General features: G+C 55.0%; 5 protein-coding genes across 5 annotated transcripts; 3 read left to right on the top strand and 2 right to left on the bottom strand.

Annotated features, from left to right (window-relative positions):
* Window positions 1-4,037: 4,037 nt before the first annotated feature.
* GGS23DRAFT_452894 (uncharacterized protein) lies at window positions 4,038-7,914 on the bottom strand. The gene is made up of 2 exons (XM_051514030.1): window positions 5,199-7,914; window positions 4,038-5,140 (listed from the first exon to the last, which is right to left on the bottom strand). The coding sequence occupies exons 1-2, from the start codon at window positions 7,579-7,581 to the stop codon at window positions 4,779-4,781; spliced, it is 2,745 nt and encodes a 914-aa protein (XP_051373267.1). The 5' UTR covers window positions 7,582-7,914; the 3' UTR covers window positions 4,038-4,778.
* A 765-nt stretch (window positions 7,915-8,679) lies between these two features.
* On the top strand, window positions 8,680-9,935 carry GGS23DRAFT_452867 (Snf7-domain-containing protein). The gene is made up of 5 exons (XM_051514029.1): window positions 8,680-8,838; window positions 8,907-9,121; window positions 9,173-9,257; window positions 9,322-9,579; window positions 9,635-9,935. Exons 1-5 carry the CDS (start codon window positions 8,833-8,835, stop codon window positions 9,788-9,790), a joined length of 720 nt encoding a protein of 239 aa, XP_051373266.1. The 5' UTR covers window positions 8,680-8,832; the 3' UTR covers window positions 9,791-9,935.
* A 48-nt stretch (window positions 9,936-9,983) lies between these two features.
* GGS23DRAFT_604179 (putative Fe-containing alcohol dehydrogenase) lies at window positions 9,984-11,380 on the bottom strand (the record flags this gene model as incomplete). Its single annotated transcript, XM_051519573.1, has 3 exons — window positions 9,984-10,381; window positions 10,446-10,935; window positions 11,039-11,380. The coding sequence occupies 3 exons, from the start codon at window positions 11,378-11,380 to the stop codon at window positions 9,984-9,986; spliced, it is 1,230 nt and encodes a 409-aa protein (XP_051373265.1).
* A 2,914-nt stretch (window positions 11,381-14,294) lies between these two features.
* GGS23DRAFT_604178 (PP2C-domain-containing protein) lies at window positions 14,295-16,207 on the top strand (the record flags this gene model as incomplete). Its single annotated transcript, XM_051519572.1, has 2 exons — window positions 14,295-15,623; window positions 15,689-16,207. 2 exons carry the CDS (start codon window positions 14,295-14,297, stop codon window positions 16,205-16,207), a joined length of 1,848 nt encoding a protein of 615 aa, XP_051373264.1.
* A 515-nt stretch (window positions 16,208-16,722) lies between these two features.
* Window positions 16,723-17,033, top strand: GGS23DRAFT_560712 (uncharacterized protein; the record flags this gene model as incomplete). Its single annotated transcript, XM_051515906.1, has 1 exon — window positions 16,723-17,033. Exon 1 carries the CDS (start codon window positions 16,751-16,753, stop codon window positions 17,030-17,032), a length of 282 nt encoding a protein of 93 aa, XP_051373263.1. The 5' UTR covers window positions 16,723-16,750.
* Between the last annotated feature and the right edge of the window lie 4,872 nt (window positions 17,034-21,905).

The raw sequence follows: 21,905 nt of genomic DNA, 5'->3' as shown, positions 1-21,905 counted from the left end.
TGCACCCGCGCGGCGCAATCTCACGCTCGCCGTGCAATCCCTGATCCAACCTGGCCAAAGCAATCCTTCCTGGCCGAGCGCGTCGTCCGCTACCGATGCTGTGGTCCGAATTCGAGGTCGTCCAGGACCGGGCCGGGCCGGGTTTTGTCGATGCGTTACGCTACTATACGCTACGTCGTAGCAGAAATCTTCGCTCACATGCATGGTTGTGTGCCTGGGTTGTCCCTGTTCCCAAGGCACAGGATGGGACGAAAGAGGGGGTTTGCCGACCCGGCATGTTCTCTCATCAAGCAGACCAGACCAACAAGCGAGGTTGCATGGATGCCGATGGAATGGGTCCCTGGTTCGAATCACGCCGTTGCAAGGCATGCATACCATACGGATTTCGTATGCCTGCGCATAGTATACGTATGTATCTATATATGTATGGGTCCATCTCTCCGTCTCCATTGAGTATGTAACCTACAATACGTGCATACATGTAGGTCCTAACCGTCGACTCGACTCGTGTTTATTAATATCTCGGGGTCGTAGGGATGTCGCGGCGCCGTGTAGGGGTGTCAATTGCTGCAAGAGGGGAACATACTCCGATCCAGGCCAGGTAGCTAATACGTCCACCATGTGGCAAGCCTGTGGATATCGGCTCAGGCAAACCTACGTGGTTCGAGGCACGTAATCTTGTGGTGTGCAAAAGAAGACGAAAAGAGGAACCAAGACAGCTGAAGTCGCGTAGGGACTTGGGACGGGCTCGACGCCCCCCCGCCGTCTATCTCTATTATACCTTCTCCGAGCAAGGATCTTATCAAGTCACGAGTCGTCGAGAGCCTGTCCGATTTCAGAATTGGCCGTGCTGCGTTCTCCATATAGGTAAAAAGCTAACGCGTCAACCCTGGCTCAGATACACATTAGTATGTGACGTCCTCCGTAAGTAGCAATGCCTTACCCACACACGGCTGCGAGCCCGTTCTCGTCAATATACCCCAGATGTGTGGGACACCATGTCGGAGGGGCAGTAGTAAGGTGATGTGACCAATGGCGCATAGCCGATGATGCGATTCCCCCGATCCTACTCAGCCGTCTTCGTGAACTGCTGGCGTTGTTAGCCTACCTAGGACTGCAGATCGAGTGCGTTATTATAGGGAGCTGAACATCCACTAGGTTTGGTGTGCGGGCTAACTACTAAAGTGCAGACGAGAACCGGATCAGCATGTGAGGGGCGGCCTCTCCTCGAGAAAGGCAGAGAGAAAGAGAAAGGAAACGGTTCGGATCCTCGCTCCCAGAGTTCACCCCACGGCCCAGGCCCGGAAGTCTTCTCCATAGTCCCCATGATGACCGCAGGAAGGAACCAAACGGCAAGCGGCTAACATACCACACTCTCCAACATATAGGCCAGCACTTTACGAGCCCTCTCCCTCTCCGTCGGAAACGTCTGCTTACTATATTGTCGTTTTGTGGCTTGTTTCTTTCAGTCTCGAGAAGATGCCTATAGAATCTCGATAGCGCTACCAAGAGCGCGATACTAATGCATAGCCTAAGTCTAAGAGTGTGACCAGGTTCGTATAATACGTCAGAGCCCGCCCTCCCCCATCATGATTTTGTGGGAATAAGACCGGGGATTGGGCCGTTATACTCGGGAGTTGGCAATCCGACAACGGCGCATGTGAAGTTGCTCATAGACTTCTTAGGATGGCCGAAACCCGACGACTGGTGGCCTAGACCCATCGAGGGCCACTGGGAGATTCTTGGCCTTTGTGCTAAAAGCAACAGCAACGATAAGGAAAACTACAGGGAGAAAGTTGGCTAGCTCCCGACGGCGAGCTCCAAGTGTGTATGCATGCCAACAAATGTTTATCTCCATATGTGTATGTGTCGTGTGTGTGTGGAGATATCCGAACATTTTCTACGTGGCCAGCGGCAGGGAGAAAAAAAAAATGCCTGTAGACGAATTGGTGGAGGAAGGTGAAGAAGGGAGTTTGCCCGAAAAAAAATTCTTTTTTCTTTTTTGTGCGTAATAATAAGGTGGCAGAACATTTATTTTCTGGACTAATAGATTCTGCAACAAGAAATAACTAATACTGCCAGAATCGGGGTGAAGGAAAGGACAAAATAATGTGAGATCAAGGTATATCAATGATATTACCCCAAGCTAGGATATACGAATAAGGATCAAGTGATCATGCAAATCAAGATTCTCAGATCGATATGATTTAAATCTATAATATACCTATAATACCTCCTGCCGTCTCCAAGCCTGACGATAACTCTCGAATTCTCGGTGCGTACGTATAGTCGAGCCTCGGAAAGCAGTCTTCTCGCACAGAAGAATGCTACACCTTATTTTTGCCTACTTCCGAAATTCATGAGTGAGGGCATCGTCCCGTCGAGGGTTGCCTCACTCATCTGAGGAGCGTTGGAACTCGCACACTCCATATTGACAGATATTATCAGGGTGCATTTGGACTGTTCGCCTGGCATTTCTAAGCATCACGACGAGAGTCGTAATAACAGCCTGCTACTCTGCTCCGCCCGTCGAACTGCGAGCTGTTCTGAGAACCCGGCGTGCTGTCTCTTCTGGAGCCGAGAACCTGCCGATCTTCGCCAGGCAGCAGCAGACTTGCATGCAAAAAGTCCGAGGGAGATTGAGAGAACATGTTTCTCTCCCCCTCTCACCTCCTTTTTTTTTTTTCTCCTGGCCGACGGTGATAACCGCGTACCAGAGCAGACAGTACCCACGCCGCGGAGAATAATGATGATAACAATACGATGGCGACGACGGTGGTGACGATGACGAACTTGCTCATATTGCTACAGGGGTACACAGGGATCTGCTATCTCGGAGATCTTTTTGTCCTCTATATTACTCATCAGGTTGATCAAAGGCCCACCACGAACACTTCTGCCATTCTCCTCGCGAGGGCCTCTTCTATTACGTGTTGCCCCTATCTTAGACTCCCTTTCCCCTGAGACCGTGGAGCGCCGTGTGGCAAGTCTGGATTGCCTCTCCTATTATCTACTACTACGCCTCTGCCTCCCCTTGGACCTGAAACAGCCTTCTGCGGGACGGAAAGCTGGGTTACGTAGAGTCGTACGCTCTCGTCCTTCGACGCGTGGATGGGACTGATCGCCTTTCTAGAAACGTTCGTGCAGAGTCGTGCAGACTGCTAATTTCGGTAATATGCGTGGGTATTGGAGTAGAGCGAAGATGGGTCAACTTACGTTGTGAGCTCTGGAAGGCGATGCTATCCAAGAGCTGGTGGTTTGTGTATACGGTGAAATGTTACACTCATTTTATTCCATACGAGTACCAAACTCGCTCCTCTCTCCTCAGTATATGGGACAAATGTGAGTCTAGGTAACATCTCATCTCCGATCCCACGAAAATTTCTGTCCGCCATTAACCCTTTCCCCCTTGGGCCGAATTCGCCACGGGCCGCACCGCTTTCTCCTCGATGGAACAGCGGACCGAATGTGCAGGCCAGCCGTTGTGCGGGCCTGTGCTTAATTCTGCGGCTCGTTCACTTGGCTGGTCTGGATCATCCCAAGGTCGTCCAACATGCATTAATGACGAGCCGTCGTGGGAGCGGCGGCGAAGGCAACTGGTGGCATTGGCCAGACGGCTAAGCGAGTCTGACGCGATTGGGCAGAGTACATTGGACCTGCAGCTTCATTCTGATGCCTACCTACCAGCCCTGCCTGCTCGGATCGTCAAAAGTTGTGTTGGTAGCAGACATGCGTCGTCTCCTTGACTACTACTGCGGTGCGACGCACCCACACATATATCCACGGAACAGGTCATAGCAATGCCCAGCGACAGCAACACCGGTCGTCATAGACCCACTCGCAGATAGGCATTTGTGCGGTGATCTGTGGCAAGGGGTCCTATCAATGGCAAAGCGATCCAACCTCACGGAATTGTGATGCTACTGTCTCGTAGTATTTGGCCGAATCTCTCTCTCTCCCCCCTACTCTTATCCCCTTCCACCGGATTCAATAAATCGAACGGTGAACGATTCGATAAACAATAAGTTAACACGAATAATAATACTCTAACCGGTTATGCTGGCCTATTTGGGACGATATATCTAGGTACATACGGCGCACATAGGGCCACTAATCAGCTGATATTCTTCCTTCGGTGCTGGGTGTTATATATCTTCATTTCGATGCCCATCAAAGAGCGGCAAGCATACCTGCCTACCTATACATCAAGGTAGACGGTATACATGCATATTATTCCTAGCCATTTGCATATCTATCAATATATGTAGACAGGGCTCGAGTGTCGATCACCCCTGAATCGTTCCTGTAAGTTGGGCATGCATAGCATGGTGAGTAGGCAGGTAACCCATGAACATACCTCTATAGGTCTATTACATATATACATGGAACCAACTTGATATATCTTTCGTCTTCGAAGCGTTGGCCTAGGAGCACATAATCACTAGCGTACGGATATCGGTACAGGGACTTGTAACAAATATCTGGTTCGCATGCTAGGAAGACTATGGACTAGGTACACGGAATTGGGAAGGGGGTGCAATGTATAGGTCATGTGGGAGAGTAGAGCTTTTTCCTGTCTGTGCAACTTCACTTGCCATTCTACGTTGCTCTTCGCACGAGTCTTTTTCTTTTTTTTTTCGTCATCCATCATGAACATCTAAAGGTTACGACGATCGAGTTCGAGAACAAATGGAATAATGTCGTTGATTCCGGGCCTGCTTCCCTAAACGCCTCTCCATGCCACGTCTTTTTTCTTCTCCTTTTCGTGAGTACGTAGTCTACGCAATGTTCATACCAGAGGAGCCTTGAGGGTGCGCGTCAAGATCGATGTCCTCAACCAGGCTTCGCTGATGGGAACTTTCTCGTACGAGATTTCCAAAGTACTTAAGCGCCACCTCGCTTTCACCGCGAACCTTGAGCGTCTCCTCCCGGCGCGAGTCGAGTTGTTCTACCGAGCGCGCCAAACCAACTCGAAGATTGTCAGCGGGGTAGCGGAGAACCTTGCGCACGGAGCTCGATATACGGGTGCTGTTGGTGTGGACGTAATCGATTGCAGCTAGCCTCATCGATATCTTTTCGGACAAGCGGTGAGGAAGCGAATGTGGGATCTGTTGAATCACATAGGCCGTAGCTGAGACGACTAGAGACAAGAAGGGTCAGCGCCCGCTCAGGAGCAGCACATCGTAATGGAAACATACCTGCTAGAACTACGCCGGGGATGATCAGCTTTCGCAGATTGTCGTTCCCGATAAGCTTCATCGCGGTGACGGTATGGTCCATCCATCCCATACCCCCGAGTAGGCGCCCACCGATGGCAGTGGCGACGGTCAAGGCCATGCCGGTGCCGGCGACCTTCTCTTGGCGCTGGATGAGCGAAGACCAGTCGACAAAGTCCCAGAACTCAGTAGGTATGTCGACCTGCTTCGCCAACACGTCACGCCGCCTGCGGAACATGACATCGGAGCGGAAGTTGAGGTCATTATATTCGTCGCCGAGGTGCAGGATTCCAAGCTGCTTGATGATATTCACTCCGCTCACGGTCTTTGTTCGGGCATAGTCCTCGCAGGACGTCACCGATTCTGAGATCTCGGATAGTATCGCTTCCTTTATGTCCTCAGCATACTGGAAGGCCTGAAACAGTCCTGGATAAGGGATGCCGAGATCCCCATCGCCAGCGCTAGCGATCACCGAGTTGAGGCTAGTCCGGGTGTGCTCATATATTTCCTTGCAAGTCTCCTCGATGTTTTTGTCAACGTCATCACTGACTTCAGCCTTTGCCTTCTTAGAAGACTCGAGAAGCGGCTCGATCTCGCGAAGGTCATTCGTCACCCTATCTAGTTCGAATTGGGCTACGTCAGAATTGACGGTAGCAAGAACGTTCAGGTCATTGAGGATGTTGAGGAGATATGTCTTCGCCGGGGCAAGCTTAGACCGCGCTCGCTTTTCGAGGACGAATCGCCTGAGGGACTGTTCTAGTTTCTCGAAGTCCCGAACTTTTTCCTTCTCCTTGCCCTTCCCTTTGGGATCGTCGCTGGGATCATCGCCACCGCCATCCGGGCCGCTCGAGGGGGACGGCACAGTCGGAATGGCATTGCTGGATACGAAGTGGACAAGTTCGCTAGACTCCTTGAAGGTGCGGGGGCTAAGGCCATAAACCTGATCCAGTATCATCTTCTGGCAACGTTCCTTGTCTCTGATCATATCATAACCGTTAACGACCATAAAGATGTAGGCTTTCTCCGCTGCCGCGGCCCGGATAAACTCCGTGGCGGATTGAGTGAAGTGGTTGGCAGCGGAGACCACAAAAACAACGACATCTATCTCCTCCTGCCGCGCGAACACCGCCGTCGTCTTTGTCGTGTCGGAGTTGAGCCCGGGGGCGTCGATCAACGCAATGTCTACTACGCCGTTGTTGAGTAGCGACTCGTCAATCGTCCGCACATCCTTGATATAAACCTTGCACTGGATGTAGGTTTCATTTTCGAGCACGATCATTTCAAGCTCGCGCAGGGAAAAGACATCGTAGGTTGATTCGTCGTGTCGGTTGTACACCGTGTCCCTGTGGACGGCGTGGACTTCCTCAACGCCGGCGTTCTCCCTCGCGTCGAGGACCTCGCAGAAGATGCTCGTGCATGGCTGCTGGTCCTCCGGCAGGACCTTGCGCCGCAATAGAGCATTGCAGAATGTCGACTTTCCGGCGTTAAGGTCTCCGGTCACCAGGACCTTGCTGGAGGTGTCCTCGATTCTCTCGCGCAGCAAGAGCAAGTGCTTGATGCTCGAGCTGATCTTCCCATCGAGCAATGCAGCGACGGAGCCCTTCTCGAGGGAATGGACAAGCTCGACCTGGTGCAAGGCGCCGAGCTTGAGGTCTAACTTGAGGATAGAAAACTCCTGGGCAATTTGTGGGGTGACTAATCGGGGGCTCTCGGCCGCACTCTTGTTTTCGGCATCTCGGCTAGACTCGGCAGCGACGTAGTCATCGACGTTCGTCACCGACCGCCGCAAGTGTCGCGGGGGTGGAGGAGGCGAGCTCCCGCCGACAGGGAAACTATGCTGCCGCCCCGGACGCGAGAATGGCGATCGTTCAGGTGAGGATGCTTGTGCTCGCTGGACGGAGGGGTAGTGTGCGGGCCAGGTGACGTTGATCTCCTGGAGGGTCTTGAGAAGCTCGACGACTTTGCTGATGGATCGATTGAGAGCCGCTCGATGCTGGTTGTACCACAGCTGATGGACGGCGGCGGCCTGGTTCCGGCGGTCGGTGCTGGGATCGCCGGAAGACCGACGTGATAGCGGCATGTCCCTCGATACGGAAGGATCGGTTCGAGGGGTACCGGTAGGCCGCTTCGAGGAGGCGGAGCTGAAGTCGTCGCCGGCTATGCTACCGCCGTAGCCGGAGTCATCGTCAATAAGAGATTGCAGTCTCGCGGCATGTTGCGACGACCCGTTGCCGACGGTCATGTAGCCCGGCCTCTCGGGAGCGGATGGCGATGGCGAGAGGTCCCGCTCGAGGTCTCGCTCGCGGTTTCGCCCCCCGCGGGACTTACCCTTCCCTTTCTTAGAGGGGAGGTAGTCCTGGCTCATGGCTGCGGTTTAATGGCTCGATTCCGTAGACATAACCCAGGGTCGGGATCGACGGGAGCAGGAGTGATTGCGTACGCGCGTCGAGCTGTCGGGTTTGTTTGTCGGTCTGATGGTTTGGCGATCGAATGTTGGGGTCGGGCGGGACAGGTAGGTGAGGTGGTAATGGAAGTGGTGGTGAGGTGTAAAGAGACCAGTGGTAGTGGCGGTGGTGGTAGTGGTGGGCTAGCTCTTTTTTTCCTCTCCTCGTCTCCGTCTTTTTTTCTTCTAGCTCTCTTTTCTTCCCGCCTTGGCCGGCTAAAATGACGGTCCGTTGAGGTGGAAATGCCTACGTTGATTGGCCGTGGTAGTTGATATTAGCGGGTTCGGCCCATTACGTACATATTTCTATGTACCTGTGTGTAGATCGGGGGAAAAAGCTGGGGCTTGGCCTTGCGAAGGTACGCGGCGCAACCACCAAATGACTCGCAGACCTGACCTGGTCAGACCGTGCCCGACGAAAGGAATGTGTTCGGTACCCAACTCACAGTCACGTGGCATTCTTCAGTCACCATCGGTCGATCAATTGTTCAGCTTTCTACGTGTACGTGCAGTGCCCACCTCCGTACCCTACCTCCTAGGGTAAGGCGTCTGTACTTCTTCGTCAGGCACCATACTCATAGAAGGTAATACCTACCTATCTTATCGTACAGGTACCTAAGTAGTAAGCTACTACCTTAGGTACCTCTACTGGTAGCGGGCATCTAACCGCCTAGACACTCTGTTACATAAGCAGACCCTCCTCGTCGTCAGGTGACTTTAAGCGGGTCCTCAGGCAGACGATAAGGAGGTACATGTACATAGGTACCGCATTATCGGCGAAATCGATCGCCACCTGGCGCCTCCTTCTCTCCAGGTGATTGGAAGGGGCAGAGTCTCAACTTCGACTTACTAGGCAACCTGTTTTAACACTACAATTACCGCTGTTGACGAAGCTGGCACATGTTCTCCTGATGACAACCACAATCGAGCGCAATCCCGCCCGATCGCGAGCTCCCTGTCGTAGAATTCGCATAACCCCTGACGCGTAACTGATCGAGCCTGGACGCTAGATTTCCAACCACCTTAGACCCCTCGTTCGGCCGGAAACCCTCTGTCCGCATCCACACATTCACCCGACTACGCCGAGTTGAGCCCGATAGTTGGCACCCCGAACGTCGACAGCGTGCTCGTGTGTAGCCTCCTCCTGTGCCGATTGCACCGAACCCTACAGCTATGAATGTGAGCCACGACATCTCGGCTTCTCAAAGTGGCTGGGTGGTTCTAAGGTGCTGATGGTCAATGGCTAGATCCTCGAATGGGCCTTCGGCAAGCGTATGACGCCCGCCGAGCGTCTACGCAAGAACCAGCGAATGCTCGACAAGGCGATCCGAGAGCTGGATCAAGTCCGCGTGAAACTCGAGAAGCAGGAGAAGACCCTCGTCGGCCAGATCAAACAGAGTGCGCAAAAGGGACAGATGGGTGCGGCCAAAATCCAAGCGAAGGACCTCGTGCGTACGAGGAGGTAAGACCACGCGTACCCCTCCCAGCCGACATCTAGCTGAGGGGCCTGGCTGATGTCTGCTGGTCCTGTCTACAGATACGTCGAGAAGTTTTACGGAATGAGGAGCCAACTGCAGAAGATCTCCCTGCGACTACAGGTCAGTCACCCTTAGGGAATCATCTCCTACCGTGCTACATGTACTGACGGGAGAGATGCTACAGACCCACCGAACGAACGAGCAGATGATGCAAGCCATGAAGGGAGCCACCGTGGCCCTAGGGAGCATGAACAAGTCGATGAACCTACCGGCACTGCAACGCATCGCCATGGAATTTGAACGGGAGAATGATATAATGGAGCAGCGACAGGAGATGATGGACGACGCCATAGACGACGCCATGGACGTGGGTCTAGAAGAGGAGGGTGACGAAGTGGTAGAGCAGGTCCTGGAGGAGATCGGTGTTGATCTGAACCAAGCCGTGAGTCGCCTCCCTCCCCCAGGCCAGTCAACCCTCTTGTTTAACCCTAGCACAGTTTGGAGAGACACCGACTGGTCTCCAGTCCGACAAGGTTACCGAAAGCCGGGTCGCCCAGGCTATCGGCGGGCCCAGTGGTGGTGGTGGCGGCGGCGGCGGCGGAGACCCTGGTGATGATGACCTCCAGGCTCGTCTTGATAGTCTAAGGAAGTAGGCCCCGGCCAGAACCTTATCAGGATCTTGGTCGGGACCGGGGTGCATTTGCGGCAACTATAAATTCGCTAGAATCGGGTTTGGTGTAGGATTTGTGCATGTGGCTTCTGAGCATGGAGTGTAGGCATTCTTGGAGGGTGTTTCTGCTTCCGTCTTTTTCTGTACCATGGAGTGCTGCCAACTACGAACATATATTATCCGAGCACCATTTTCAAGATCTCGAGCACGCCGTCCTTATCCAGACCTGCCGGGTTGCTCTGCACCCACCGATTGCGCAAGCTACGCTCGGCGATGCCATCGAGCTTGTCTTCGCCGATGCCAAACTCTTTCAGTGTCCTCGGGAGGTCGAGGGCGCGGACGATAGCGTCCACGAGATCACCGAGATCTGCGGTCTCCTTATTCAGCCCTCTCTGGCTGAAGATCGCTCGAGCCTGCGGCTCGTCCCACAACAGCTGCGCGATGGCGTCTTGCCGCTCGACATTGGCGCCCTTCTTGTAATTGTACTTGCATACCGCAGGGTTGAGGATGCAGCTGGTTTCTCCGTGGCTTACGCCTGCCGGACCCAGCTGGTGGCCGATACCGTCTACGGCACCTTGAGTTAGTGATATACGTGCCATTTCGAAGAGAAAGAAAAAGGAGTCACAAAATAGACCTACGGCTTGCCCCTAGCGGCACACCTCGACTGCACGCGGCCATGGCATCTTTGGCACCGAGTTGGGTCTCTAGGCGTGCTTCGAGGTCCTTGGGGTTCTGCTTGGTCTTGAGGAGGCCTGGGATCAGTTTAGTAAGCCCGTCCCTGGCGGCGGCATCGGCCAAGTCGTCGCTCCCGAGCGAGCAGAGGGTTTCGACGCAGTGGTCGACGGCCTTGATGCCGGTACTCAACCAGACCTTATCGGGGGTGGTGGTGGTCAGCTCGGGGTCGAGGATAACCAATGCGGGGGGTTTTAGAGCCTCGCCCGCAAAGATGTGCTTCTGTCCCGTCCTATCGTCGGTGCCTCCGGCGAAGGACGAGTACTCCCCGCCCGAGAGAGAGGTGGGGATGCACACGATCGGCACCGTGGCCGGCTTGATATTGTCGCGTTTCTGCGGGCTCTCAGGGAGGAGGCCGCTAAGCCCCTCGTGCGTCGAGACGTCATTTGCCAGGGCCTAATCGCATACAGCGTTTAGCATCACGAGCGTAACCCCCCTGGCTATGGCCTATAGGGCGTGTATAGGCTGCTAGCTAGGTAGTGGAGGTGGGCCGGCGTACGAATGATATTATCTTGGCCGCATCCGTCAGGCTCCCGGCTCCGAGCGTGACAAGCAGGTCTGCATCGTGCCTCTTCGCCTCCGCGACAACCTCCAGGATCTCAGACCAGTGAGAATGCGGCTTCATGCCAATCCTGACCCCGGCGAGCTTGCCGCCCAGCGCCTCCTTCAGGCCATCGAGATAGGTGGTATTCGCGGCGAGGGATCGGGAGCTGATGACGTAGATTCTCGATGCGTGGAAAAGGTGGTCGACGTGGCGCGGGAGCGATTGGACGAAGGGGAGGCCGTAGCTGACGAGCGGCCGGTCCCGGTCCGGGAAAGCGGGGACGAACGTTTCTGACATGGCCGGCGTGGGGTGGCGGTGGTATAATATCTCACGGATCTGGCACGATCGCAACCATCGATCGTTCGCGGCGTCGGCGAGAGCGAAATGCTGGGTCGAAATCTAAGCGCGTAGCCTCGAAACCAGCACCATCGGAGGGAGGCCACCCTCTCCCCCTTTATATCTCTAGGCGGGACAGGCCTCCTTCGCGGGTTGCCGGATTACAAATGGATCCAGTTACCCGGGGCCATTACTAATAGCATCGTTTCTCACACCAATATTCTAGGTGAGCGGTAGGTTAGGTAGGTACACGTAGATACCTTACCTAGATACCTACCTCCTACCTGCGTAGGGCATCCTGAGAGCTAAGAGGTATCAGTAGGGAACTCAGTGAGAGGCAGGTAGCATTGCGTGGGCCTTACGCACCTTTATTGGCAGCATGATGCCTCCTACATACACCGTCAGGTAGGCGGTAGGTACCTTACATAGAGGTACCTAGGTAGGGCAACACACCTGGGTACCTTACATACTTACCTGTTCTGAGTTCATAACCCCGAAGATGCGGCACTCAGAGAAGGCCCCCGAAAGCCGCCCATCATCGTAAGGCACATAGGCTGTGTATACGCGGGGGAGGGGTGCAATGTGATCGCCACATGGTGTGATCGATAAGCTGGCGCAACTCATCTGCAACCCCTTCGGGTTCTCCTCCGCGGCCCTTTCTCACAGCTCTGGGGCCAGTTGCTAGATGGCCAAGGGGCGGAAGCGATGCACACATGCAGAGGGTTGGTTTCGATGGCTGTTGACAGGTTTTGCATTCGGTACCGATCGACGAAACGAGGTTTAAAGGTGCGTACTATGGAAGGCATTGTATCTGTGCGGCACCTACTGATATCCACTGCTAGGTAAGTAGGCACGTAGTAATGGGTACCTGACGTAGGTCCCAGCGGAGTAATAGAGCTCTCCCTCCCTCTGCTTCTGCGGACCTCCATGTAAGATTACCTCCTCCCAGTCAGACACCAACCCGGATGGAACCGACCCCATCCCAAGGTCGGCTACGGCATGTATCTGTCTAACATCGCAGCTGAGACATTACATCACAACCTTCCCGGTGGCTAGGTAGATAACTGGGACCTTATGTACCTATGTATGTTAGGTATCTACCTTGGCTGCCTCTTGGGTACCTAACCCTTTGGTATTGATTCTACTCATAGGAACCTCATCTACGTGTACAGGAGGTAGGAGGTAGGTAGGGTACGTAGCCTCCCTACGTGGGCCTTAAGCCCCCTCCCCCACTTGGCACTGGTGAACTGGGCTTCGGCACATAAGACCCCCATTTATAGGGTACATCTGTATGCCCTGCTGGGTGTACCTTACTGGCACGTTAGGTCTCTATTGTGCAGTATGGACCTACCTCCTAGGTACTACCTGCGTACCTGGGTATTGTACCTAGATGTTCCAGTCTACCCGACCCCGACTTGCTGGGCACGGCCTCTCCCCGTCTGCTTCCCTCCACAAGCCAATCGTCCAGCTTCGTGGAGGCGGTCCCGATGTACTCATACATGCGCAGTACCTGTCCTCGGTCGGCTACCCGGGGTTGGCGGTTAGCAGCACCTCTAACAGGTTCCTCCCGTTCCCATCCCTTAGACTCGTCTCTCGCCAATTGATTGACCGGCTTCCAATTTCTCCCCACCCAACATCAACACCGGCCCTCTCCCCACCCCTTCCGCACCTCTCACTCGCCCTTTTCCACCATCCCCTCGTTCTCATCTCATCTCCAAGCCGTTGCGTTGCATCACTCACGCCCCACGATTTTTTCAGCCAGTCACCCTAAACCGCTTCCAGGTCGCAGCAGCTCTCGCAACGTTCGCTTTTCTCGCGGTGCCACTATCAGGGCTACGTGTGGACATCATAGACACCCACGGCGTCTCTCCCTCCCTCCCCCTCGACCTGAGTAACCCTCTGTATTTCACGACGAGCACCGAATGCGCTCCTAAATACGTCCATCCGCAACATACCTACGCTACGTACAGTAGGTGAGTCCGGCTCGAGTTGCTCCCTGTGCGCGCGCACGCATAGGCGCACATACACACATACACACACAACACTCTCTCTCGCTCAACTCTCCGTCCATCCCTCTCGCCTCCCTCCCCCTCCCCGCCCTCGAACGGCCCTCTCCCTCCCTCACTCGTCGCCCACGCGCTCTGTCTCCCTCCCTGGCCGGTCTGGCTTGGCCTGGTCCTGACTTGGTAACTTCACCTATAATCGTCTTCCCTGCCTCGATACATGCTACATCCGTCCGTACATACCTGACGTAGGTGTCTTGCGCCTAGTTACTACCTCTTGTGTATGGCGCCCAATCCCGATCACTTCCATCCGACTGCCCTATCATAACCTCTTCTTAATTCTCCTCGCCCTATCTTCTCCATACACCACACGTACCGCTTTGCCTGCTGCTGATCCAGACCAATCTTGATCGTCTGAGGCATTCTTCTCTGTTTCATTCAAATGTTGTTACAGCTACGGCCCTTGTGTTCATGTTCCGTGCCCGAAAGGCCCCCAACCCTACGACTCTTATAACCTAGTATATTCTAATTAATGCAGTCTCTCACTTGGGCTATTCGACACATCGCCAGACCTCGCGTCGCTTTTCGTATACCACCACGGCGAAGTGCCCCTTTCATTCCTTGAACAGCTTTGCCCTCTGAAGACGATCTCCATCGACCTGTACGTGAAGCCCTTCGGATTTCCGCGACGTCCGCCCCTTGCAAGTACCGAGGGACCTACGCCTTTCTCCGCACCAGCTTGGACAACTCTGGCGCATCCTCACACACCGGCTTGTCGTGCCTGCTCTCTCCATCGAAAAGGCCCATCTTTCGAAAATCTGGCAGGGAATAAGCGCCGCAGTCTCTCCTCCCAGGGAGGTCTGCTTAATAGGATGTTCGGGGGCGGGTCCAGCTCTGCCGCGGCAAGATCTGAGCCCGCGGTCTCCGAATCTGGCAAATCGGACAAGAAGCTATCGTCGCCAGACCGAAAACACGAATCCGCTCCTACTGCCGCCCCGACGAAATCTCCCGACCATGCTACCAGTGGCGAGAAGCGCAGTGGGAATAGCAGCCCTCCTGGGCGACATAATTCTGACACAGGCAACTCGGAGAAGAAGCGCAGGAGTTCTGGGGTCGGGAGCAAAGCTAGCAGCCTCATAGCCAGCGCTAAGAATAGCTTGAATTTTGGCCAAGTCGGCAGATCAAATAGTGATGTAAGCAATCAAAGTCCTCTACAAAAGTTAGGAAAGCAGGACCAATCGCTCGCGGTGCCCCAGGGGCAGCACAACAACTCGGCCGGCGATTCCGTCCCCGGGCCACGCTCCACTTTCCGCGTCGGAGTTTGGGAGGATAGGAACAAGAAATGTCGACGTACTATGGAAGATACGCATGCGTTCCTCTACAACTTTCTGCATACTCCGGCGCCCCTCCTCGCCCCCGATTCTGGCGGGAAAGGCTCCAAGTCTCAGAAGTCTTCCACCGAGGGCAGCGATCATCAGTCTGATGCGAATTCGCAAGATATGATCGAGACCGACAATGGATACTTTGCCATATTCGACGGGCATGCCGGTAGCTTCGCCGCGGATTGGTGCGGCAAGAAGCTGCATCTCATTCTCGAGGACACCATTCGACGAAACCCCAATGTCCCTATTCCCGAGCTGCTCGACCAGACCTTCACCGATGTCGATGCCCAACTAGAAAAGCTGCCTCTCAAGAACAGCGGGTGCACGGCGGCGATTGCCGTTCTACGCTGGGAAGATAGGGTGCCCAGCTCAACGTCGGCGACTGGCTCTCAGGCTATTGCTCCGGCTGCGGCGGCGGCTTCGAAAGTAGCGGACTCATCCAAGTTCAAAGACGGTAAGCTCGAGGACGATACCGGTGGCAATTCCATCCTTGAGTCGACACACGCGAAACTAAGGAGCGCTGCAGTGCGGCAACGGGTTCTCTACACCGCAAACGTGGGCGACGCTCGCATCGTGCTCTGCCGAGCCGGCAAAGCCTTGCGTCTCTCTTACGACCACAAGGGCAGCGACGAGAACGAGGGAAAGCGCATCGCGAATGCCGGAGGGCTGATCCTCAACAACCGCGTGAACGGGGTGCTGGCTGTTACCAGAGCCCTCGGAGATACCTATATGAAGGATCTCGTGACGGGACATCCATACACTACCGAAACCGTCATCCAACCGGAAGCAGATGAATTCTTCATCATCGCTTGCGATGGGGTAAGTGTCTGAACCGAGCGTTAGCGTGCTAGTATCGAGACAGGTGGTTGCTAACTGGCGCTTAGCTCTGGGACGTCTGCAGCGATCAGGACGCGGTGGACCTAGTCCGCGATGAACAAGATCCCGTGATCGCCTCCAAGAGACTTGTTGACTATGCGCTGGCTTCGTTTAGCACGGATAACTTGTCGTGCATGATTGTCCGATTTGACAGGGCCGCCCTATTAGGCCACCAGAATAACAAGGACAATCTTATCGGCGTGGAGGGAGATAGTACGGGCGCGAGTGGCAGAGTCAGCGAAGCTGACAAGATCGTCAACGCCACGAAGCAAAAGATTGCCGACGGCGAAGCCCCAGCCATCGGCATATCTGCTAGCAACGGTGGCAAGGGCCACGACATCATCGCAGTTGATGATGGGGAGACTTTCAAACCAACTGTCATCGAGGGATCCGTCGAAGAAGAACCTCCCTCTTTAGAGGAAAGCGACGCTCCAGAGATCACTACCGACGCGATTCCCAAGCCCGGTGGACTAGCCTCGCCGGAAGGCACATCCCCCAAAGTCTCCAGGTCGCCGCCGAAGCCCTAATTCGTCGAAATATTCGCCATCGATACGGTTGGGCCCGCGGCGTTACTTGTGTGCTATACTAGTATTCGTTAGTCGATTCATCGCGCAGCCCGATGATTACCTCGCGAGCGGAGCGTGTTTTGGCGAGTTGGATGACGGCAGCCTGTCATAGCGCATGCCTCTTTGCGCGGCATCGCCTACGAGAGTTAGAAGGGGGTCGGTAGATGGTGGCATGAAAGCCATCGTGCCGTGTACGGATGGATTGGGTGATAGCGTGCGAGTCGAGCTGATTCGCGTCGGCGCCGACGGCGAGGCTGTTCCCGTGCCGAAAAGGAGACAAGGTCGAATTGCTGGAGCGAGGCCAGGAGAGAGGCCCCGAAAAGATGTACGGGACGGGCGCGAACGCGACGGAAACGGACGACGAACGGAGTCGACGGGCTGTAGGCTTTTGCATGAAAGGGGTGTTGTCTTTTTTCTTGTTGCGACGTCTCGCCGGCTGTATGTACGTTTTTGAAGTTGGTAAACTAAGGCAGGCTATGGAATCCGCCGGTCATTATCGGTCACATGCTCCATACGGAATTCTGCTCTCTTCTTCTTCTTCGTCGTCGTCGTCTTCTTCCTTCTTTGCTTCTTCTATTCCTCCTGTGGATATCCGGGCGGCGACAGCACCGAGACCGGAGGCCGCGAGAAACGAACGCACGTCCCTGTTGCAGCCTACGGGCTTACGTCGCGGCTCTCACGCGGCAGAGCTGGGGATCTTTCTTGCTAGCTAAGGATCCGAGAGACGCGACGGCGCACATCACCCACCGACCGACCGTCCGCCCGTCCTGCGTATGCGTACGGTAGCGCGTCTGCATTACCTATCTATCTATCTACCTGTCTTATCTACCCGGCCCCGTGTCCGGACGTGGAGCGGCGGCCGCCCGCGAGGGCTGCGAGATACCTACGCCTCGCTTGCGGACGTTGGGCGCCCAAGGTACCTAGTTTCCCTGTCGTCGCCCGCGGCCTCGCAAGCGGGCACACGTGCCGGCTGCGGCTGGCCGCGGCACGTAGCCCGCCGAGAGCCCCCGGCACGCGTCCTACGCAAGGAGCGGCTTTCTTTGCTGCGGTCTGGGAGAAAGCGGTGAAGCAGCTCCCCCCCTTCTTCCCCCCCCATTATACGTCCAGGAGGGGTGTTGCGATTACGTGAGCAAGGCGTGTTCGTCTCCTACGTACCGGGTAGGTAGACAGGTAAGGTTTGGCACGCGGGGGGGAAGGGGGGCAGGTCGCGCGTCTCTCTCCTCGCGGCGTCTAGGTGAGAAGGTATCCATCTACTTTGCCCGCCGCGTGCATACGCGGAGGTGATGTGCGCGGCGCGGGAACCGTCTGCTTTCCAGGACCTGGCCCCTCGCAATCGGCCCTCCTGTCACGGCTATGACAGCTGTAGGTATAGGTATATGTTGGCTTGAAGTATGCCAATGGGCGCAGCGGCGTTCACGCGAGAGGGTTTACATCATCTCGTGCCTACTTACGTGTAGCCATGTGTAGCGCGCAGGCGTGAAGGCATGGGTACCTTGCTTATCAAGTGGGGTGAGAGAGCCCCGGCATCGCGCTCGCGCCGGGGGCTCTACGTTGGGTTGCGCGTGGTGGCACGCCGTGGGATGGGTTTGACCCCGCCGACGGGGTCAAGGCCGGAATGGCATCCCCTCCTTGGCCGCGGCCACCCCTTGCCCCTCGCCGCCCTCGTTCCCCCCCCTTCCAGACTTGGCTATCGCGAATGGGCTGGTCGCGTCGTGTGCGGGGAGGGGTTATGAGAAGACCGGGACGTGCGCGCGGCTGCTGGGTGTATGCACGTAGGCGCGGATAGTGTCCAGGTTTACGATGGGAATGACGGTGAGAGGAGGAGGAGGAGGAGGAGGAGGAGAGAAAAGTGCGAGCGCGGAAAATACCTACGGGTCGCGCAAAGCAGGGAGGTATTAGGTGGTAGCGGACATCGACCGCACCTCCTCAGCCAATCCTGAGCGATCGGATCGTCGCGCTCATGTGCGTGACAAGACGGGTCAAAGCGTATTTCTTGGAGGGGGGACCGGGGGGGAGGGGTCCCTCAAGCTTGCGGCTGCTGCGGTTGCGAACGAACGAACGAACTAGGAGGCGGGCGCGGAGGAGAGAAAGGGAGTCTTGGCTAATGAGGTGACTTACCTGCCCAGCTGCATCCCGTCTCGTTTGAACGGACGAAACGAAACGAACGCCGGCAGTGTGGTGGTGGGTGATAGGTTGAGGCGACGGCCTCGCAGCCATTATTGGACGGATCCAAGGGCCGAGCGGGCTGTCGGCGATGTTTTGCTTTCCTGCCTCTCTGCCTCTCCTCCTCCTTCTCCGCGCCGGGATAAGGGGGTGAGGGGGAGAGGGGCCAGTCATCTCCGATAGGGTTTTTTGTCTGCAGAACGTGCGCGGTCACGGAATGTCCCAGTCTCCCTGAGCACATGGGGAGATGGGATGCAGCCTGCGCATGTGCCGGGCGTGCATATGCAGGAGAGGCCTTCGTTCGTCTCCGCGAGTGTCCGCCTCGGCGCGGTGAGTCCCGCAGGCATGTACGAGCGTCCGCGGCCACCCCGAAATCCGCCAAGAAACGTACGTGCAGGCACGACAGCTTGCCCGATGAAGGTAGAGACGGCCGGCCGATTACTAGGAGGTAGCCAGGTGGAGAGGCGGCGGCGGTGGCAGCGGCAGCATATGGCGTAGGTAGGTAGGTAGGTGTATATGCATGCGCCTGGACGGGATCGATGTCTTACGGCTGCGTTTGATGTGTGTGTGTGTGTGGTGTGTGAGCGGTGTGTGTGAGTGTATGTAATATGCATGTATGTAGGTAGGCAGGCAGCTATGTACCATATCTGGATGCGTAGACCCTAGGGCGGGTTGTTCCGGGGCACGACGATGTCACCTAATAATACGCCGATCCCATACTACGCAGTAGGGTAGGCACGCGAAAGAGGAGACTGCGTTTCTTGCAATCTCGCCATTCGGTAGCCCGGCGATTAGGATGGATTCCGTTTTCCACTGGCCCGGGTTGGGTTGCGAAGGGGAGCCCTACCTATGTAGACGTGTAAGTGTGAGGTAGGTGTGTGAAGCACCCATCGTGCGCTGCCGTTGGGAAGTTGAGAGAGATGTGAGTGTGTGGTATATAATGTGTAGGCACAGTAGGTAGGTACTGTGTCAAGGGAGGGACACCTAACGGTAGGAGGCGAAATACCTAGAGACGCAAAACACTTGAGAGAGTGGGTTAACACTTACCTAGGTACCTACCTAAGTACCTACCTATATACCTATACATGTGCCTGAGGCGGACATGGTTCCGTTGGAGCATACCTAACGTAGATAGGTACCTGGGCACCTAAGGTATATTACGTACGGAAGCAGACAGGTGAGTATTCCCCCGAGAAACAGGGTTAGAAAAAGAGAGAGAAAGGAAATGCTGCGAGACTCTTTAGGTTATAAGGCGTGTGTGTGCGGACACAATATACGGACACAGTATAATTACCACTTATTTCAATATAGCAGCGCCCGAAACCTGCCATTGGCTGGGCGCAGGTCGAATGGCTTGCGTGGCCCGTGCGCCAACTGTGCTGAATTACGACGTGCCACCGACGCGGGAGAGCCCCTTCCAATAGGCTGTTAGAATGCTCCGAGGGCTGATCTAATGCAGGTGAGAAAGACCTAGCGTCTCCCTGTCATTTACATTACAGAGCGAGAGAGCGGCCAGCCGCGCAGGCAAGGTGCGCCATGTATTGTGTACATATGTGTGCGGGTACCTACCTCATGCGAATGGCATGTAAGGCAGGTATTGTTTGCATGTCAGGCGCGTATGCCAGGTACCTTGCCTCTATATTAGCGGTAGGTACCTAATTCGTGCATTAGGTTCAGATGTAGGTTAGGAGGTACCGAGCTACGCGTAGAGTATAAGGCATTTTAGGCTGGTCTGATTCTGGGTTCTCTCCTCTCTCTTCTTCTCTCTCACCATTGCATGATCGTCGCATCGATTCTTCGGTGGTTGCTTCGGCAAGGAGAGGGGGTGGCAAGGTGTTGAGACTAGGGAGGAAAAGAGGCTTTAACTTCTGTAGGAGGCAGTCAAATGGGGACCTGTAGGTTACCTTGGGTTATACGTATATATACGGGCATATCTACCTCCTATACATTAGGGTATGTACCCCCTACCCCCCTAGCATCTTGCACCTACCTAGGTACCTAGGTACCTCCTAGCCTCATATACCCCGTCTCTACCCAGGGTCCTGTACTCGTACCATACGTCAATACTGTTCATTGGCAGAAGGAGAGTCGGGTTAGGTATTAAAGAAAAGCATGAAGGGCTGGAACTTAGCATGGAACCTTCCATACATACCCGGGTAGGTATATAGCACATCATATCGCCCATCCACACCTACGTACGGCTATGTGTGTGCCCATTCCACTATGGGGGGGCTGTTGCGTTACATACGTCCTCTTCCCGGTACCTACATTATGTAGGTACGCAGGTCACGTACTTGTGCGGCCAGGTTACATACCTTAGGTACATTTCCGTCAGACGTATGGGGGGTAGCGTTGGAAAGTACTCAAGGTGTATCACCTCTTGTACACAGGCGCTCCACGGCCAATGTTCCTAATGTACCTAGTGTGCCCCGTGTCTGCCTACATTGAACCATACAATGCCCAACGCAGGTCCGCGACTTTTTCTGCGTCGGTACCCCTTTAATCGACTAGCCAGGTACCGGCCTGTACGCCCCAGATACTTCCCGGTGCGTTCCTTAAACCTTGAATTGTTATCCAATCCCTTTTATGCTAAGCTCCCCCGGGTACATCCATCTACGTGCTGATTGGGTTCGAGGGAAGAGAGTGCACGCTCGAGAGAAAGAGCGAGACAGTCGTAGTGAACCACCCTCATGTCACAACCACCTCTCTTCTCACTCTCTCTCTCTCTCTCTGCCTTTTTTTTTCCCTTTCCCTGTCTCATTACGTCTCTCCCTCTCTCTCTCTCTCCAATCTGTTAAATTATTATTTTGCCTGCCTTGAGAGGAGCTGATCTGCCTGCTCGCCTTCCTCCTCTCCTCCGATCCTCTCTGCCAATTCTTCCCCCTTCTTGGACTAGTAAGCCGGTCTGTTTACTGCCAGGTGGTCCTTCGGCCTTGCCTGGGAAACCGTCGCTCTCTTATCTTGTCTGTCTCATCTTGTAATTTCTATCTACCAGTCTACTTTTTGCACAGGCTCCGTTTATTCATCTTCGGCATATCAATCGCCCCCCAGTCTCCTCCCAGGGCCCACCGCGTTGTACAATACTCATCCCCTATTCATTCTGCTGCTTGTATTACCTCTGCTGTCGTAGGCGTCGTCGTCGTCGTCTCGGTGTGCACGTCGACTCTATGCTGGTAATATCGACCGACCTCGACCTATTTGTCCATTCATACGTACATACCTACCTACGTATTATACACATATACATTACATGCGAGCTCTTCCTCCTTCTATTCCGCTAAGTGCTTGGGCTTCCGCGCCGGCTATGACCCCTGATCCCTGATCCTGACCACTCTTTCTTCTCCCTATTCCTCCTCCCACTCTCACCACCTGCCCAACGCGCGCGCGCTATACCTACACTACTGGCGCTTCCCTCCCCCTCTGCAGTTAGTCCGCAGGAGTACACATTATTTTATTCTTCCGCCCCCCTAATCGAAATTTCCTCTCCCCCCCCCTG

The sequence above is a fragment of the Durotheca rogersii genome (genome assembly GCF_024521655.1).
Source record: "Durotheca rogersii strain YMJ 92031201 chromosome Unknown GGS23scaffold_6, whole genome shotgun sequence".
Taxonomy (NCBI): Eukaryota; Fungi; Ascomycota; class Sordariomycetes; order Xylariales; family Xylariaceae; genus Durotheca; species Durotheca rogersii.
The sequence above is the reverse complement of the archived record's forward strand: the minus strand, read 5'-3'. Positions and strand labels throughout refer to the sequence as shown.

What these genes read in the sequence shown, in the direction of transcription:
- GGS23DRAFT_452867 (XM_051514029.1), top strand. An exon ending in GACCTCGTGCGTACGAGGAG is followed by an intron (nt 9,122 to 9,172) that starts GTAAGACCACGC and finishes AGGGGCCTGGCT; the next exon opens with GATGTCTGCTGGTCCTGTCT. An exon ending in GTGTTGATCTGAACCAAGCC is followed by an intron (nt 9,580 to 9,634) that starts GTGAGTCGCCTC and finishes ACCCTAGCACAG; the next exon opens with TTTGGAGAGACACCGACTGG.
- GGS23DRAFT_452894 (XM_051514030.1), bottom strand. Translation starts at nt 7,581, where the DNA reads ATGAGCCAGGACTACCTCCCCTCTAAGAAAGGGAAGGGTAAGTCCCGC. An exon ending in CCCCGGCGTAGTTCTAGCAG is followed by an intron (nt 5,141 to 5,198) that starts GTATGTTTCCAT and finishes TCTTGTCTCTAG; the next exon opens with TCGTCTCAGCTACGGCCTAT.